General features: G+C 43.6%; 1 protein-coding gene across 4 annotated transcripts in view; it reads right to left on the bottom strand.

Moving 5' to 3' along the window:
- RNF150 (ring finger protein 150) overlaps nucleotides 1-16,381 on the bottom strand; it is a 238,034-nt gene extending 221,653 nt beyond the window's left edge. Inside the window, exons 1-2 of one of the 4 annotated variants that reach the window (XM_070609043.1) lie at nucleotides 15,910-16,381; nucleotides 15,181-15,559 (exon numbers count right to left, since the gene is read on the bottom strand). In XM_070609043.1, coding sequence (XP_070465144.1) covers nucleotides 15,181-15,559; nucleotides 15,910-16,008 — 478 coding nt within the window. In that variant the 5' untranslated portion in view covers nucleotides 16,009-16,381. Of the gene's footprint in view, nucleotides 1-15,180; nucleotides 15,705-15,788 lie in introns of those variants that run through there. The other 3 variants (XM_070609044.1, XM_070609042.1, XM_070609041.1) reach the window with 3 other exon arrangements.
- Between the last annotated feature and the right edge of the window lie 4,009 nt (nucleotides 16,382-20,390).

Genomic DNA, 20,390 nt, shown 5'->3' with positions numbered 1-20,390 from the left:
GACTATTTAGAATGGCCAATGCGCCCGTCACATAGTGGCAGCTGACAGGCTCCCCAGCTGTCATTTAGTCATCTCAGTTGAAGCTCTTTTGTCAGAGCTCCCCAGGCCCTGGTCTCAGGGGAACTGGTGTCAGGACTGCTGTATAGCCCCAAGCTCACGAACACCAAGGCATAGTCTGACTCTATCCATCACCAAGTTGCTAGACAACCAGGCACTGGCAGGTGGAGAGGGTTATGTCACACTCACTTGCATTGGAACCCTGCTGCCCTATGACCTTGGCAACTGAACACAAACAAGTTTTGAATGACGCTGGGTTCCTCGTGTCTCAGCTTTTTCTCAGCCTGGAGCATGTTAAATAATGGCAAACACTGTACACTTACGTTACGGATGACTCGCTACCTGGTGTTGAGATAATACCTTACTCAAACTGTCTGCCAGCTACAGAAGGGCGGTGTGTCTGCTTCACCAGAAATTCCCATTCCTCTGAAAAAGATGGATGAAATCTGGAGCTGAGACTCACCCAGAGGCACAGGACAGTGGAATGAACGCTCCATGGCAGTGACCCCCCAATCAGTCTCCCTGCGTGACAACACATCTCTTTTAGCAACACAGTGGTTACCAAACAAGCCAGACGAGGTAATGGCCTGTTTCAGGGCTATTGTTCCTTTGAAAAATACTGCCCCATTTCAGTTACCAAAATCAATCAATCAAGGGCCAAAGTTTGAGCTGTTTTTCTGTTTTCTTAAATTGTTCTAGCATAAATGTGATGAACGGCAAACAGGAAACACAGCAGAATATATCTGCACGAGTCAGTGAACCGCAATTGTTTTAACATAACACTCACAGCATGCACTGTTCCAGTGTCTTCACCTGCTCATAAATTGCATTTTAATGCCAAAATACCACTTATTCTGGAGTGCACAAACTGTACTGTAGTAATTATGTGCCACCTTTTCAAAAACTAAATATAAAAATAGTGAGCAGGCTCATGGTTCAGCTATGGTTCTAAATGAATTCTAATTAGCTTCTCTAAAGAAAATGGCTTTTTTTTCCCCTCTTACGGACAACATAATGTATTTTTCACAGAATGACTAAATTAATAAAATACAAAAGTCTTCCAATGAGTAATAAGCTGGGATATACTTAATATAGTATGTCAGTAGAAAAGAGAAAGTTGATTATTTGCAGAGAGCAGTAAGCCAAATTACAAGAGTCAATTTAGTTTTACCAAAGAGAATAAGACTTTCTAATTTAAAACAATCGAGTGAATGGTGTCTCAAGATAGTCACAAAGGTCAAGCGGATGAAAGAGACTAATGACTTCCTAATCTACAGAACTTGGACTGCAATAAAGCATCACTTCATGCTTTTTTCTGAGCACGGCCCTGTGAGAGGGATAGTTACTCACCTGCATAAGTTTAGTGTTGCGGGGGATTAGAATTGGCCACCTCAAAATATATCTCTTTGGCTTGATTATTTTTAAGAACAAAAGATTCTGAAAGAAACTCTGACCCTCCCCCTAACCGCCCAAAAGGATTTAAGATAGAAGGCCTGTTTCAGGAAGGAGCTAATACCATACCATAACTATAGCATAATGTAAAATAGGTGTGATAGACAAAAAGGCACCAGCAAACCCATTTTTATCAAAGTTCTGTCTCTTGGATCACATGGTCTATAGATGGCCCAGCAAACGCTTGTTTAACAAATGTTTGTATTTCCATCTCCCATGTAAATTGTCTTCCTCCCCTCTAAGTCCAAAACCACCACCCCAAACATCCTCCTTTGTCTTTAGCTAAAGACGTATTTAAGGTGGTGGCTTTGGCCTTTCTGGAGAGTTACTCAGTTTTCCGGGGTTTCTCTCATGTATACATGTTATCAAATTTTGTTTGATTTTCTCCTATTATTCTGTCTCATGTCAATTATAATTCTTAGACCAGCCAGAAGGACCTAGGGAATAGAGGAATTCTATTCCTCCCTACCATGTTTGCAAGGTGAACTTTATAGATGATTATTTCCTTTAACCACTTGGTCTAAACTCCAGGTACCTCCCACCAGGTAAATGGCATAAAGATGGGGCATGACTAATCAGAACAACTATTACCACAGATGGGGAAACATTCACGAAACCTGTGCCAGTTACCAGGCTAAGGGGCTGCACACACAAACCACCTTCACTGAGGAAGCTCACAGTCTGGCAAGAGAGACAGCCAGGTAAGGAATTAATCTCAATAAAATGGAATAACTGGCATACGATAAATGCATTTATGAAAGGAAGGAAGAACAAAGTAATGATATAGTATATATATATATATTCTTTAAAAATGAACTATTAAACTGATAAAGATACCACCTAATTGCTTCAAACTCTCATAGTTCTTCAGAGCTAAAATGTAAAGGCATGCAAATATACGGGCGATTAAGTTCATTCTACAGCCAACTTCCATTGCTGCAACAAACAATTGTTTTAATTACTCTTCTCTTATTCTGATTTAGGGAAAACTTGAGCTTTCTCTCATTGCCCCAAGGTCACAACTTGGCATATCTCACTGGTCATTTGTCATTTGCTATTTCTTTCATTTGGAGAAATCCTGACATCCTCCTTCCTGTTCTATTAACTTCAGATTCTTCTGGAATGAAGCAATGTGTGCAAAGATAAACATACTCATGCATAAACTCTATAGGTAGGATTTACTATGAACCTAGTAACACTCAGGTCCCCTTGAAGTATCAAGTCTACCACATGCCCAGCTCACAGTGAAAACATCCGGGCAGCACTATGTCCAGCTACTTCTTTCGGATTTCTTTCTGTGTTTGATAACAGCTGACTCCAAAGGGCATTTCTATTCCATTATCTGTAACAAGTCCCCTTGCAGACCTCCAAACAAAGCTCCTCAGAGCCTAGAAGCACTTGGTTGCAGGTATTGGAGAGTAGGCATCCAGGTCTCAGAAACACCAGTAGGACAGCAGGAGAAGATCTCAGGAAATAAGGACTGGCTTCCTGCTCCAGACCTCCCTACGTTCCCAAAGGGAAGCCAAAAGAGAAAGGGCTCAGGGCACCACCCTTTCCCTAGTCGCTATTCTCAGCAGCTGGAAAGGGCCTATCACAAGTTACTTTATCAAGGGTTGAGTTCAGGTTGGAGAGTAGATGAATCCCTTAGCACTGGCCCAGCAAGAATAGCTCTGCTGTGCACAACATAAGGAATGAAGTTTGCAATCACTCAAATTAAATCTTGCCTTCAATGTAAGGCAAATAAAGTGTATGTAGCAGGAAGTCATTACTTCGTCCCTTAAGTGAGCAAGGCACCTGAGAATTACGGATGGGTACAGACGCTACCATTCATTTATCTATTCACATTTTTTATATTTACTGGATGGCTTTTATGTGCCAGGCTCTAGGAATAGAGCTGTTAACAAGACAAGAACCTTGCCCTTGTGGAACTTATATTCTCATAGGGGAGACAGACAGTAATCAAATAAATGAATGAATGAAATTAAACAATTTTAAGTAGTGACAAATGCTATAATGAAAAATAAGGGAGAACAAGGGAAGAGAGAATGAGCAGCAAATGAAGTTATTTACTCTCTGATGAAGGGAGCAACTGAGCAGAGTCAGGAATGACGTGAAGGAGTGAGCCACATAAGTATCTGGGGGAAATTTGCAAAAGTTCAGAGTGTTGACTAGTAACTCTCTCTGCTCACTTGAGTAATAAAACCCCATGATTCTACAATGCTACCAAGTTGTATTCTGCTGGAAAATATTTCCATCAGAGTACAGGTGGCATAAGAGCAAGGTGAATTTGAAAAATAGTGAGTTAGTTAAATAAGGGGGCAACAGATAAAAGGCTATCAGATATTCTTGTTTGGGAGTCATTCTCAGATATTTCAGAAGCATAAAGAGATGGTTTGCTGTGTGAAAAAATAATGATTCTATCCAAAAACTGGAGGAAAGACGGTTCCAAAGGCCGGGAGGTAGCAGCAAATTTGGCATATTCGAGGACCAGCAAGAGGGGCTGGAAAAGAGCGAGTGAGGGGAAGCATGGTGGGAAAATAGACTGGACATGAAGCAGGGGCCAAACCAGGTCAGACTCTGGGAGCCACAGCAAGAACTTTGACCTGGTTCCAAGCATGATGCGAAGCCCCTGGAAGATCTGAGCAGGGAAGTGATGTCCTTTACTTTTTAAAAGTTCATTCTGTCTACTGCATGGGGAGCAGACCACAGGGGGCAGGAAGAGAAGCTGGACATCAGCTGCACACCTGCAGTCAGCAGCATTCCATGCAGACCATGATAGCTGGGACTCAGCTGGTGATAAGAGAGGTAGCAAGATGTAGCCACATTCTGAATGCTTTCTTTAGACAATAATTACAGCTAACATTTATTAAGTGCTCAGAGTTGCCCCTTTACTGCATTATGTAGTATAAGAGTTCACAAGAGCTCTGACGGATAACACAAGGCTCATTTACAAAGGAAGAGTCAAAGGCTTAGGTTAGTCACTTGCTTCTTGAGCTTCCAGGCCCTCTCTGCCCAGCAAGACCTCCAATTCTTGGCGGCTCCTCTTCCGCTGCACTCACATCCTAGAATGGTGGAATCTCACTCTCACCAACCGAATGACTTCTAATTTCTATCTCCAATACTAAATTGCTTCATGTCCCCCTAGGCAGGTGACTATCATGGGTCCAGACCCAGGTCAATTGTGTACCAGAATTGTCTTTTTCACCACCACCCTATACTGCCTCCCAAACTGGGTAACGACAAGCATGATGGGCAAAATGGGGTACTTCCTACTTGGTAAAAATACCATGGTATCTCTACCTCTTATGCCAGAAGTCTATGATCAGGATAATAAACATTTAGCATATCAGTGAAATTTCACCCAACTTAAGATGTCTAATCATTTCTGACTTCTTATTGTACTCTTTCTGTTTTGCATAAGTATGCATGCTTTCCTGTACTTGCTATGTTTGCCATTTGTTTGTCTTGCTGGTTTCCCAAATCTGGCTATTATCAGCGAATCACTAATTCATATCTTGAGGTAATACTTAACTGTGCATACCATCATAGTTTTAATCATTATACTTAGGAAATTAAAAAAATCTTTTTTTCATGTAGGATTTTGATATCGTCAAAGGAAAAAGCACTATTTCCTTAAATAATTAATCAAGAACCATGGGATATAAGAAGCTGAGAGACAATTCAGATTCATCCAGTGTGGTGGCTGTCCACCCTGGCTGCACATGAGGATCATCTGGAGAGTCCCTTCCCCCCACCAGACCAATTACATCAGAATCTCCCTGCAGGTGGGACCTGGGCAGCTGTCATTTTTAAACCCCCCAGGTGAGTCTAATGTGCAGCCAGGGTGGAGAATCACCCATCTAAACCAAGTTCCCCTCCAGGAGCCTCCTGCTCATCATTCTCAAATAAAAGAAAATGATACCCAGAGGGGGCAAGTGACTTGCCAACGGTAGGGCCAACGTGAGGTAGAACCACAACTGAAATCCGGTTCCTAACTCCCTGTTCAATTTGCTTTTAACATCCCCAAGAAATAGATGAATGTAAGGGAACAGCAGGGGTTTCACCGGTTGTAACCCTGATGATTCTATCACCAAGGCTTCATTTCTTCTGATTCTCCACCTTCTGTCTTGCCCCAGCTGCCAAACTCGTCTAGCTTGGAGCAAAATGACAGAGAAAATTGTGCTAGGACCCCACAGCAGCAGCCCCATCAGCAGTATCAATAGCTGACAGATGTCCCTTCTCCTTCAAAGGAGAGCCATACTAGTGAGTGAGCATCTCTCTGAAGATATCACGAAACGGGCTATTAAAAAACCCTCCTCTACAGCTACGCACGAATAGCCCTTGACTAACCAGTGCCATATTCAGAAACTTGACCTATGAAAGTAATCATGGATATGCATCCATTTTTAGGTACATAGGATGGTTACAGCAGCATTGTTTATGCGGGGGAAAAGTAGAAACGTCAAGGAAATGTCAAAATGCACCCTTAAACTCAAAAAAGCTACGAAAACATACGTAATATAGTCCCGATTTGGTAGGTAAATATGTATCCACATGTTGAAAAAATTCTAGAGTTGAGTAGTTGAGTTAGTGATGGTTATCTTCTCTTTTTAAATGTTCCATATTTTCAAAATATTTCATACAGCATGTTTTTTATTTAAAAAGATATATATACATACATATGCACACACACACACATATATATATAAAATTGCTGGACAATAAACACATGTGCATAATTATATTTGGTTACAATTTTTTTGATACCTTGTGTTCTTCTGCTTGTTACCAGTATGTCTTTTTCCCCTCAGACCAAGGACATGAACCAGGCACCCCCTTCACAGCACATTCTACAAAATGACTAAACATTTTAATGGGAGACTCAAATTAGAATCTCTCTGACTTCATTTATCTAAGTCAAAAGCTAAGAAAATTTTTTTTAGTGTCAGAATATTTTTTCATGAAATAGAGACTAACATATTAACACAGTCCATCTTTCCACTCTCCAGGTTATTTAACAGATCTTAATATTTACTGAGCACTTTCCATGCATCAGGGATTCTTCGAGGCTTTGGGAACTTTACCATGAATAAAAAATGTCTAAAAGCTCTGCTTCTAGTGGTGCTTACACCCTGGTGGGAGGAGACAGATAATAAATGTGTTAATGATATGTAAAATGAAGCAGGGAGGGGGCAGGGCGTGCTGGGGATGGGGAGTGGGGGAGGGACGCTGCTATTTTAAAGAGAGCAGCCAGGGAATGCCTGAGTGATGAGGTCACAGAAGAGAAGGGACCAGAGAGAGGCAGCCAGTCCTGTGAGGATCTGGGAGGAAGAACATTCCAAGGATGTTCTTGATAAATAAAGGGGAAAATTCTCTTCCACTCTTCTTTGGGTCATTTGGAATTATATTCCTGACCGTAGGTGTAGTCAGTTCATGGCAACAGAATGGCCAGATGAATATCTTCTGTAGAAGAAAGGGACTGGGAAAAAGAAATATTTGAAGGAAAAAATAGGCATTTGTGTATGTACACTGACAACACCTCTGAAAACCCTCAAATCTTTGTCTTTTCAATAGTGCTTAAATGGACTGTGTGTGTAAAACACCATTTATGATGGAGAGATACCAAGCTGAATTGGTTAAGAAACAAAACATTTCCTGGATTTTACCTAATACATGTACTCATTATACATCTTTGCCTGGAAACAACATGAATAAGCCATACATTTAATACAAAAACTTCTAAAATTTTTAAAAGCATTCTGAAATAAAATTTATACACTAAATAGGAAAAAGCTTAACAATCCAATACATAAGTTTTAATTTTATGACAAATGATGCTTATTTCTACTGAAAAAGATTTTCTAAATACCCCTGTTATAGAATAGACCAGACTTTTTAATGATACTTATAGAAATCAATTTATAACCAATGCTTTTGAAGCAATAAAAGAAATTTAATTTTCCTCTTTTATACAGAAAAAAATAAGAACTAGATCTAAGCATAATCATTAATATTATGACTTAAATCTATAAAGCACACTCATCCTACAATAAGTGAAACTGCCAAGTGATTAATTCCTCAAAGTTCAGAAGATTACATTATGCCTACAGACAAGGTTTCCATTTAATAGAACCACTACAATTGCATCTTAGTAGAGGAACCACACCACACAGCACAAGCCTTAGCTCTCTGGGTTTTGTATTACCAACAAAATCCTCCAGAGCTGAGATAACCTGAATAGGATTTGAATTTCATTTTTTAATTCAAATTTGCATCTCTCAATTTACATTACCAAACACAAAGAATTCCCGCATCACTTCAGCCACTCAGTAATAAGGGAAGATCCTCCTCAAAGTATATCCAGGATGAAGTATCTCTTCTGGGGATAAACTGAAGACTCTCAGGGGCTCCCTAAACACCAAATGCTTTATATACGAAGTTTCATGTCCAGAAACGCAGCAATAATGGTTAAGCTCCTTCTTTTCAAAAGTTGAGACTGGTTTCTAAACAAATTAATGTGGCATCAGAAGCATAACTACTTCTTCCTAAAAAACTAGAAGAATGAGTTATAAAGCCCCAGGTTCTTTCTAAACCTTTCCAGATTTCATGGTCATAAAATTCCTTCCTTTTGAGAAGCCAGGGGATTTTGAAGAACAGAGGCATCAGGAGAGATGAGGATGGAATTCTTACTAAGGATTAGAAGGTAGAAGGTAGGATTTCTTCCAAATCCCCCAGTTATCTATATCTATGGCCTGAAATGAGTAAACAAGCCATACGGTTTCTTGAAATGCCCAGGCCATATTAAGTTACGCTGCCAATAACGTTATTTAACACTGATGCTGAATTATGGCTTTTAATAACAGTCTAGAATTCCTGGCTATTGGATATCTGTCCACCAGTAGAGAGACAAGTAAAGATGTACAGTTTAGCACCAAATAAATAAATAGATAAAAACTCAGTGGGGCGGGTAAGGTTGTTTTGGCCTGGGAGATTAAGACCAAGCATAAATGATAGCTTTTCCGTATGTATCTTAAGAGAAAAATGGAAGTGTGAACTGAGGCTCTTAAGAAATGGTTCTTAGTGGGCTGGCTCCGTGGCCGAGTGGTTAAGTTCGCGCGCTCCACTGCGGCGGCCCATGGTTTGGATCCTGGGCGTGGACATGGCACCACTCATCAGGCTACGTTGAGGCAGCGTCCCACATCCCACAACTAGAAGGACCTGCAACTAAGATATACAACTGTCTATGCGGGGGGGGGGGGGGGGGGGGGGGGTTGGGAAGATAAATCAGAAAAAAAAAAATATTGGCATCAGTTGTTAGGCCAGGTGCCAATCTTAAATAAATAAATAAATGGTTCTTAAATATCTAAATGATAGAGAATCATGGACTCTCAGGCTTGGGAAGGCCCTTCAGACATCACCCATTGGAACCCCGTGCGTGCATCCTGCGCTCAGCAATTTGGTAACACTCCTGTTCACTTGCCATGCGAACGCAAGAGAGAGCTTCACCTCCCTGGAAACGTCTTCCGTTTCTCAACAGTTCTGTCCTTACGAATTTTTTCCCTTGACTAAACCAAGTCTCCTTTCTGTAACTTGACCTCACTAACCCTAGTTTGACTCCATAATCCCCAAATACATAAGCCCTGGGGTTGAGGCAGGGTCATAAATGAGTGGAGCAGGCCAACAGCCAGACCTTAAGGAATGGCAACCTAGGCCAACTAATGGGCAACACTGCTCTGCTCCGACCGCCTGCTGCCAGGCAGGAACACAGGCCCTTGTCCGAGTTTCTGATGAGAAGCCAGAAATCTGAATTTTAGTAAAAATATCCTGATTTTTGAAGATATAAGGAATAAACTGTGGAGTTCAAACAGCTCTTAGAGATCAACTAATCCAAACCTCTCATTTTCTAAGTGAGAAAGCTGAGGTCCAGAATAGAAAAAGTCACTGCCCCAAAGCCAAATGATTCATCAGACGTAGATCCGGAGGAGGAGAGCCCCACACGCAGGTCCCATTTCTCCCATCACAAAAAATGCCGTCTGTAAGTCAACAGCGCGCTTGGCCTATAGACTTGTTAAGGAATTCTGAAATCGGAATCAGCTTCGGATCATTTCCTGATTCAAGTGATCACCGTCCACATCTAGTTTTTATGGCATCCCTTCAAATCGAGAGGGTCTATGGAGCAGGAGGTACAAACACAGACTCAGGAGACAGACCACCTGGGTTTGCAAGCCCGGCACTACCCCTTAATACCTGCATGGCCAGGTCACCCCCCCGCCCCCCGCCTACGCCTCAGTTTCCTTGTCTGCGAAACAGGGATAATAAGAGTACCTATCTCAGCATTGTTGTGAGAATTAAATGAACTAGTACACTTAACGTACTTCCAACATGCCTGACGCAGAGTAAGTGCTACGTGGGCAATTTTATTACTAACCAAAGAAAGAACTTAAAGGAAAATGTAAAACAAAACTGCCCTTAAATATTCTAGAAAAATATGAGTCCTGCAAAGAAAAAAATTCTAGCAGCTAGTTCTAAAGCAAAGGTGGATTTAGCAATTAAAGTAACGGCCATAAATGTAGCAAGAACCCATGAATTAAACTCTTAGTACCCATCTACATAGACTAGAGCCTAAGTTTCCAACCTGGGCCGTATACTCCATCCTGGGCTCCTCCTCACCGAGGGCCGAGATTACTCTTTTGAGAGTTACTGCAAACATCTCCTCCCTTCCTCCATCTCTAAGTCACTAACAGGGCAGCAGTCTCCCAAGAGCTCTTCCCAGACAGCTGGATTTTAGTTTCCTTTCCCTTTAACGACGTGCCAGCAATAGACAAAAAGAAAGCAAATGCACTCTTCAAAAAAGGAAAAAAAGAAAATTTATCATTTCTTCAACATCATAACTGCCTCCGTATCTTATAGACCCACCATGTTTATCATATAGGTCCCAATTTAAGCCAAGAGAAAGCACAAATACAACAGGAGAATCCTAAAATGTTCACCAACCATCAGAGGGAGCTAGAACACCCTGTCTCAAATCACAGAAACCACAGACAGAAACTGCCACGACTGCTCTGGCCTCTAAAGCATGAGGGGGGAAAGCAAGAGCTGATTCTCAAGGCTGCCAGGGCCTCCGTGAGCCCCGGGGTTCTGATGATCCAGTTTGTGGCTCCTGTGTGTCACTAGGTACAATGCTCACAAAGGTTAACATTTATTGATGTCTACGTGCCAGCTACAGATGTAAGCAGTGTCCATGTATAACTCACTTAATCCACGTAAAAACAAAGTGAGGTAGATACTATTATCCCCATCTCACCAGTGACGCCCTGAGAGGCTGGGTAACTCGCTCAAAGGTCCACAGTGAGAAAACAGCAGAGCCAGGACGCATACTCAAGTGGCTGGCTCTAGGGGCTACATTCCTAATTAACACCTTCCCCAAACTGACTCTAGAAATTTCTGATATCACTTTGCTCAGAGTATACTACAAGGAGGTTCACAGGTATCTGACAGGCTCCAAGGAGATAATCTAGGTCTCACTGTCTTTACCTGCACCTGAAAGTTTGCTTCTGGGGCCATCACCAGGCAGAGGCTGCATTCCTCCACAGGTTTTGACTCTGGGCCCCGCTGCTGCTCTTTCCCAAGGCAAACCCGGGCAGAAGCGCTCTAAAACACTAAAGCTTTCCTCACATCCTTTTACAGAAGACATGTAAAATCTCTGGTCCATGGGCTTTTTCTTTTTTTTTTTTTTTAATTGGAGGGGGTGAATCTCTTTTCTCTATTAATCCCTTTCTCTCTTCCCTAGGTCAAAAAGTGTATGAGCTGAAATAACAAATAAAGGCTAGCAAGGAGAAAAGGAGCAAAACAAAAAGCAAAGAAAGAATTAAGATATGTTGGGGTTGGCCCAGTGACGCAGCAGTTAATTTCCCACGTCCCACTTCGGCAGCCCAAGGTTCATTGGTTTGGATCCTGGATGTGGACCTAGGCACCACGTGTCAAGCCATGCTGTGGCAGGCATCCCACATATAAAGTAGAGGAAGATGGGCGTGGATGTTAGCTCAGGGCCAGTCTTCCTCAGCAAAAAGAGGAGGATTGGCAGCAGATGTTAGCTCAGGGATAATCTTCCTCAAAAGAAAAATAAATAAAAAGAAAGAATTAAGATATGCTAATAAGTAACTATTAGTCATCAGGGAAATGCAAATTAAAACCACAATGAAAATACCACTTCACAACTACTGTGACGGCCAAAATAAAAAAAATAGTCAATAACAAGTGTTGATGAGGATGTGGAGAAACTGGAAGGCTCATACACTGCTGGTGGGAATGTGAAATGGTGGAGTTGCTTTGGAAAACAATCTTTTCCTCAGTTTTGAGGCAGTTCCTCAAAAACGTTAAACCATAGATTTGCCATGTGACCCAGACATTCCATTCCTAGGTATATACCCAGGAGAAATGTCCACAGAAAAACTTGTACATGAATGTCCACAGCAGCATTATTCATAATAAGTAAAAAGTGTAAAGAACCTATATGTCCACTAATTGATGAATATATAAACTGTAATGTGTACATACAATGAAATATTTGGCAACAAAAAGGAATGCAGAACTGATATATGCTACAACACTGATAGACCTTGAAAACACTACCCTAAGTGGAAGAAGCCAGTCACAAAAAAACACATATTACATGATTCCATCCACATGAAATGTCCAGAATAGGCAAATATACAGAAAAAAAAAAAAAAGTAGATTAGTGGTTAATTAGGGCTGGGGGCTTGGAGAGTAATGAGGAGTAACTGCTAATGGGCACAGGGTTTCTTTTTGAATTAGTGGTGAGGAATGTACAACTTTGTCAGTATAGTAAAAGCCATTAAATTGGATATTTCAAGTGAGTGGATTATATGATGTGAATTATCTCAATAAAGCTGTCACATTTAAGAAAAGATTTAAAAAACTGGTTACAAAGTAAAACTACTAGTCTGTCTCAGGAGAATCTGTGTCTTTGCAAATGAGAAACCATAATTGCAGAAGTGGCAGAAATCCAAAATCATTTAAGCAGGAAAGGAAAAAAGTATCAGAAAGAAAGGCTATATGGAAAGGGGAAGGGGGAATGGTTTCTATTTAACTAAATTTCAAGATAGTGGATGTGGGGGTCACGCCATGCCAAATGCACAGATATTACATGATGGGTTGCATAACTCTAAATTCAGACCCTCTCCTCACCTAAAAGCCATCATTTCCAAAAATAAAGGATCTAGAGGAGAGGTGAGATTAAAAAAAAAAAAAATGCAAAGGCTGACGTTAACTTTTTTGGAGCTTCTGAATTAAAAAATTCACAAACGTAAGGATCTGCTGGTATATTGCATCCCAAGTTCACAAAATAAGAATATCTGATTAGATCTAAAACGCACACTTGTTTCCTAAGATGAATTTAGAAATCTGACTCAAACCTAACTAGAAAAAGTAAAACCTTCAAGTTCTGGAGCTAAGTGTCAAGACACTGACAGCCAGACCAGTGCTGGCACTGTTTGAGATTCAGGCAGAATTTAAGAGGAAGGAGAAGAGTTCGCCAAGCTACCCGGTCACGTATCTCCTTATAGTGAGACGTTAGCAGAAATCAATGCAATCTCTGACTAAAGTGAATACAGTCTCCTAATGTGGCAGTATGTCAAATGATAATGTGGAAGTTTCATGGCTTATTGGCAGATGCAGCATTAACACATTTCTGGAAACAGAACAATTAGAGAGTGGAGAATTTCCTTTACATTTTTTAGTCTTTAACTTTCAAAGGATTACTAAGCCCTTTACACCCACTATGTCTTAATCAAGCATCGTGTGGAAAATCAGCTCACTGGTTTCTTTAAAAACAGGCGAGCCATTAATTGATCCAATATGTTGGCAGTTTGGGAGAACCTTTTCAGACAGGAACAAATGACGCCTCTTTGTGCGCAAAGAAGCCAAGCTTAAGATTTCATGCAAATGCACAAAGAAACATTTAAAGAATCCCGCAAAGTCAGCTAACAATCTTCTGGGAGTCTAAAGAACAAAAAAACCTCTTTCACTGCGCCCCCGCCCCATCAAGGTCTAGCTATTAAATATGTTTATTTAAAGAAACTTTACATGACTTGAAGTGCTCTTCCACAGTCCCCTAAATCCTTGAATCTCATAAAGTGTAAGTAGTGCTCCTATGACTCAAGGTCAGAGTACAATCTTTTCCCCTACAAAACTGTTGAGCTCAAGAAAGTATCTCAAATGTTCCCAAATGCTCTATCATAACTTTTCGAAGTTAACTGTCTCTCCTCCCCTTCATTATGAACACACTGCATCTTTCTGGCCCATGTGTTAGAAGTATTGAATTTTCCCCACCCCACCTGTTTGTATTAAGGTTCACAATTTCCTTGTCTAAAACAGCTGTTGTTAATTCCCAGCGGCAAACCAACTGTATGGGTTTTTTCACTAAGAGGTGACATGAGCTCTCAGAATGAAAACTTGTCCCCAAAGAAGGCACCCCTCTCTGCAAATGTAGCCAAAGCTTGGTGTTCCATTTCAGTAGTGTAATTGTTTATTTTCTTGAAAAGCCAGATATAATAATGTTTCTGATTAGGTGACTCCAGTCGGAAAACGCATCTGTCATTTCCTTGCCCTCCTTCTCCCTCTGGATGCCACCGCCTCAACCCAGGCACCCTTCTGGGGAAGGAGGAGCCACTTCTCAAGCACACAGAAACAAGCAGCAACCCTGGACCCAAGGAGTGCAGTCGGCTAAAACTAGCTGCTTACATTGACAAGCCTGGAGAGGAATTTTGATTGTTCCTACCACGGAAGCACTGCTATGTCAGGCAAATGGATAAAGAGCGAGTTTTAGGGCAATAATGTATTTCTGGTCCTGGCACCCTGTGATCATTAAGAAAAGCTTATTCTTTCTATCCTGAAATCCTCTCCTTCTCGCCAGAAAGAAAACCTTCAGCATATTGAACCTTCCCATCAAGCAAAGGAGAATGCAGTGCTGGAAAAGTAGGCATAACTTTATGACCACCATGCTCTTCTTGGCTTGTTGAGGATTGTTATTTACCATCGCGCCCGCCTGTCAGCTTCTCCGGATGACAGCTTGGCGGAGCACAGGATTCTCAATATTATTTACGACGACGTGCGTCAACCGGACGGAGGGGGGTGGACCTCAATCTCCCACGAAGGACTGAAACCTGACTTAAGGAGCGAGTTCGCAGCAGTGAGCTGCCAGCACCAGTAACTCTACCCTGATACACAAACGCCCGCATCAGGAGTACACCCGAGTATAGAGCTGAGTTATCAGATCTACCGCTTCCAAACAGGTGCGGAGCCGGTCACTAACCCAGAACGACATCCGCGCCCCGCCCCACGAACCCTCCCTTCCAACATCCTCCTCGGAAAAGTTAGCCCACCTCGGCGAACCCTCGTCCGAGCGGCGCTATGCTAAGCGGAACACACTCTCTAATCCCCTCCAGTACAGTTAGTCCTCTCTTCTCTGCAAACCCTACGAAGTGACGCACAGCAAAACTTAATAGGTCCAGAGAACAGAGACGCGTCTTTTCGCACAGCACCAACTACCCAGAAAGGAGCGACGAGGCCGGCGCGGGATCCTTCTCGGTGCCTCCATCCCCTCCGACTCCCCTCCCCAGCGCCCGCCCCACACCCGCCCGGGCGGCTCACCTGCATGGGGCATGGTGATGGTCTCGTTGGTGTTGGAGCCCACGTTGAAGATGACCACAGCGGAGGCGTTCTGCAGGAACGCGTTCCGGATCTTATCCCTGTACGTGCAGTTGCCCTTGGGGATGAGGGCTATCCAGTTCTTGCCGTGGGCCGGGGCGGCGAACTTGGTGTTGGGGTCGCAGGCCAGGCGGTCATGGGCCGAGCTGGCCATGACCACCTCCCCGCGGGCGTCCTGCTTGGGCGAGTGCTCCCCGTAGCGCCCGCACTCGGTCTTCTCGGTGTGCAGCTCGGTGCCGCCGCCGCCGCCCGCCGCCCCGGTCCCGGGGTCCAGCGCGGGCTCGGCGTAAGTGATGTTCACGAAGGCGGTGTACCATTCCTCCTTCTCGGCCACGGTGAAGTCCAGGCAGAGCAGATGCACGAAACAAAAGGAAAGCAGCCATGTTGAGAGAGCCAGACTGCGGCACGCTTGGATGAGAGACATTGCCATCTTTATCCGCCGGGGCCCCCTCCCCGCCCCCCGCGCCCTCCCCCGGCCCCGTCCCTCCTCCCCAGCCCTAGCCAACCCCCGGCCGGCCGCTTCTCCTCCTCCTCCTCCTCCTCCGGCTTACTCCCGGGCCCGAGGGGCCGCGGCCGGGACACGCAGTCGCCGCGGAGACCGGATTCCGGGCGAGCGGATGGTGCCGGCCCCTTCCCCTTTCAGCCGGAGCGCGGCGGCTGCATTTCGCTTACGGGCCCCGGAGGGGCGCAGGAGGAGGGGGCGCTCTGCGCTTGCCGAGGAGTCCAGCTGCCCAACGTCCTGCTCCTTCGCCCGGCTTCTCCTTCTCTCATAGGGGTGACACGGGGGCCAGGAGCGTGCGGGGTGGCGGCGCTGCGCCCTCCAGCCCCGGCGGGCGCGGGCGCCGCTGCTCGAAGCCCGGGGTGCTGCCGAGGGTGTCCCGGCCGCCGCCGCCGAGCGCTCGGGCGAGCGAGTCCGGCTGCAGGCGAGGCGGCCGCTACTGCTGAGCGCCGCTTCCTCGGGCTGCGGGCGCTGCGCTCTTCGCTTCGCCGGGTGGCTGCGCCGGGCACACGCTTGCCGCGGGAGGAGCCGGCTCGGGGGTAGTGGGAGCGAGCGGCCAGAGAGGAGTACGCCGTCTGTGTGTGTGTGTGTCTGTATATGTTTGTGTGTGTGTATAATGTGTGCGTGCAAGGAGGAGCTTAGTGTGATGTCAAAGATTCTGGGCTTCGCTTGCCACGCTCCCTGGGTTTCTCCTTGTGGGCAGCAGCGCCCCCTGCTGGGTCTCAAATTCAACCCAATCTGCGATTTGGTCCAGGCGGAGGCAAAAGGGGAAGCGACCCCTTGACCTGAGAGTACAGGAACAACTTCCTGCGCCTTAAATATAGCGAAATGTCCGTGCCTCTCGTAAACAACCTTCCAATTTGCAGGAGGAACTGCAGTGAACTCCCTAATTACCCATTCTAGGGACAAAAGATAGAGCCAGCTGGTCGCGAGGTCCTTCCAGCACCACACCTGCGATATCTAGGGCAGTGACTATCAAATTTAAGTGTGCATCAGTGTCACCTGGGGGTTGTTAAAACTCAAACTGATGGGCCCAGCCACGGAGTTTCTGATTCAGTCCATCTGGGGTAGGGCTCCAGAATATGCCTTTCTAATAAGTTCCCACTTGAAGCTGATCTAGGGACCACTCTGTTAGGGTGAGTGTAGGAATAGGCTTCTTTTCTCCCATCTGAAAGCAAACACGTGACATTTGTTTTCTTATAGGATGAGTGTTTTCTAACTATAAGAAACTGGGTGAGATATTTCTTCACTGTGTTTATTCTGGTTGTCATGACTGGTAACAGGACTCGGCATCAATAGGCAAGGGAGGTTTGTTTGGGTTATTATTGTTTATAGTGTGTTCTCCAGTTGTGCATAGAGATCACAACTAGTCAGCAGAGAATACAGCCCCTCTCGAGTAGTGTTCTTAAAACTGACACAGCACAATTCATTACCAATTAAATGTTTTGAGTCGTTGTTAGCCTTCTACACCAACGGTTTCTTTGGCTTGAGATACCTGCCATATAAAGACTCTAAAATAATTTCCGTGATGGTTCTCAGTCACTCACATTGTACTTCACACCTGGCACTCTTTCAGGGGACCCAGGACCCAGTTCAGGAGGGAAACGAAAGTCCACCTTTTCCCCAGGACCTTAGTATCACCTTAGTTTATGGCTTTTTGTTAATGACTGCCCAAGAACACAACTTCTCTTTTTCCAGCACCACTATAAACAGCTGTTGGTTGTTAGGGGAGAGCAAAGAATCCCAGCTATACCCGAATTAGAAGCAGGCACGAGAACTACTTAGGAGAATTTGTCTCTATGGTATTTGATGTGCTGGCTTTGTGTGTTTTCCTAACTTATTCATTTGAGAAAATAGGCTTCTAGGCAATTGGGACAGTGCTTTTTATAGTGCCAAATGCCAAACAGGCAAAAGTGGAGACTGTTTGGCTGCTGGTTCCTGAACCACCAGAGATCTGAAGGAGGAGTCGTTTGGCTAAAAACCCCCAGCCAGGTTCTGTACAGATGCCTTAGCAAACCAAGGTAGTTCCCCAAACCTCTATCTCTTAGTGATTTTTCTCCAGCTACAAAACTTAGAGGATCTGTGTTATTAAGAATGCATGACTACCCGTACCCTTTCTTTCCCTTGGAAAAGTTAGAGGCTGAAGAGATGGCAGGATCAAGGAGACGGCATCCTGCTGGGAGATTGATTAATTACAGGAGCTTTAGGCAAATAAAGAAAATAGTGAATATAATGGGAGCCAGATTTTTTAGTGTTGGAGAAGGAATTTGACAAATATGGAAAGAAAGAAAGCTATAAAGAACCTGGAGGTGTTGGATTATATTAAAAATGAGTGAGAAATCATTAAAATATGTATGTGTGTGTTTGCATCCATATAAAAATGCATGTAAGCTATCTTCATTCAGTAGCTAGAAGCAATGGACACATCAGATAGCCAGAAGATCTTGGTTTCTAAGTACCACCCTCTGTTAAAAGGAACCAGGGCTGATTTTAGGGCTTGGGCTGGGAAAGTGGGCTTGGAAGCTCTTGTAGGGAAGTGCTCAAAGCAGGATGGGAACATGTTGAAAGGACACGTGAGCCTGCTGAAAGGAGCTCCCATTGGCCAACTCTGGGACAATTTGAACATCAAAATAAATCATCATCGTAATTGATTACAACCTGTTAGATAAAATAGGATTCCGTGAGTCCATGCTAATATAAATGAATAAATAAATGAATGGGGAAAAGGGACAGCTCCCCTTATGGAAGAATGCCAACTAATAAGATTGATGGAAATCAATCATCACTCTGGTGGATGGGTGTTTGATGTGAAGCAGGATGTTAGCCTAGTCTTAAAGTATCTTGTGAAAAAGATTGATTGATTACAAGGAGGAAAATGGTGAATTTATTGATGAGACCCTGAAAGACACCAAAGGGACCAGGTGATCAAGATGAGCATCACCATTCATGGAATGAGTCACATCTGTGCCTTCTGATGTGATGTGCTGAAAAGAGCACAGCATCTTTTCTGTCACATTCCTGCCAAGAATGCTCAGCCTGAGTCTGGATACGAGGGAACGTTGGATGGACCCAGGGTGAGAGGCGTCCTACAAAATGAAAGGTCTTCTTTAAAATTCTTAAGCTTAGGAGAGACAGAGATAGATAGAAGAACTCATTGATTCAAGCTGAAGGAGACTTAAGAGAAATGACACTAAATGCAACAAATGATCCTGGACTGGCTCCTGTACCAGACGGGAAAATAAACAGTTGGCAAAAATTGAATGAAGTCTGTGGATTGGATTGCAGTCTATTCTCAATGATGATTGCTTGATTTGGACAACTATATTGTAACTATGGAGAAGAATGTCCTTGCGTGGTTATATGTACACCAAAGTATTTAGGAGTGATGAGGCATTCTCTCTGCATCTTGCTCTTAAATGGTTCAGAAAAAAATATTGATAATCTCTAAGATCTTGGTTTCCACTAGCCACTATTTTGGAGAAGCTGAAATCCAATTCATGATAAAATAAATAGTCAAAAGTCCGTTTTGGGGTGTGGGAGGTTATTAATCTGTTTCCAGCTTTGTGCTGCTAATGATTCTCGTCCAGCACGACCACACCTTTTTGTCCAGTAGTACTACTTGAACCATTGAGCTGGGTAGACCATAGGGAATAAAATAGATAAGGTTCTTGCTTTCGTGGAGTTTACATTCCGGGGTGAGAGAAACAGAAAATTTTCAAGTTTTAGATTAGTCCAGGTAAGAACAAGTGCAGTAGAGTGAAGGAGGGTGACCTATTTTTGTATAGGTGCAATTTTACACCTATACAAAATCAGGATCAGCTGCTCTGATGAGGTGACTTTTGAACAGGATCCTGAAAGAAGTGAGGGATCCATGTGCCTATTTGGGGGACCAGCTGTACCAGGAAGACGGAGCCATAAGTACAATGGCCCTGAGGCAAGATTGTATTTGATGTACTTGAAGAACAGTGGAGAAACCATTGAGGATGAAGAAGAATGAGAGAAAGAAAGAGGGAAGGAGATGAGGTCAGGGAGATGAGAGGTGAGTCACATGGGGCCTTGTAGTCCAGGGTAAGAACACTTTGGATTTTATTCTGAGTGAGAGGAAAAACCTTCAGAGAGTTTTAAGCAGGTAAGTGACATAGTCTGACCTGTTTTAAAGTTTATTCTAACTCTATTTTAGCAAGTAAGGAAACAAGGAGAATAATCAGGAGCTATAACCATAATGGAGGAAACAGAGGACAGTGGCTTGTGCCAGGAAAGTGGCAATGAACATGGTGAGAAGGGACTGGATCCTCAACATATTTTGAAGATAGAATAAACAGGATTCTCTGGTACATTTGAAATGGGATAGGAAAGAAGGAGAGAGTTCTCGAAGGACTCTACAGTTTGGAGTCTAAGCAACTGGCAGAATGGAGTTGTCATTTTCTGACATGAAGAAGATTGCAGGAGGAGCTGGTTGGGATAAGAATCAAGAGTTTTGAATATGTTATATTCAAGATGCCTAGAGATATCCAAATGGCAATTTCATGTACTTTGCCTCAGCACAGAGTTCCAGAAGGAAGATGACTGGATCCAAGCACGTGAACAGTTTCCAAGTTATTGACACATGCGGGATGGGCAAATTATTTTTCCAAACGTTGGCCTCCCTTAATAC

The sequence above is a fragment of the Equus przewalskii genome, chromosome 2 (assembly GCF_037783145.1).
Source record: "Equus przewalskii isolate Varuska chromosome 2, EquPr2, whole genome shotgun sequence".
Taxonomy (NCBI): Eukaryota; Metazoa; Chordata; class Mammalia; order Perissodactyla; family Equidae; genus Equus; species Equus przewalskii.
The sequence above is the reverse complement of the archived record's forward strand: the minus strand, read 5'-3'. Positions and strand labels throughout refer to the sequence as shown.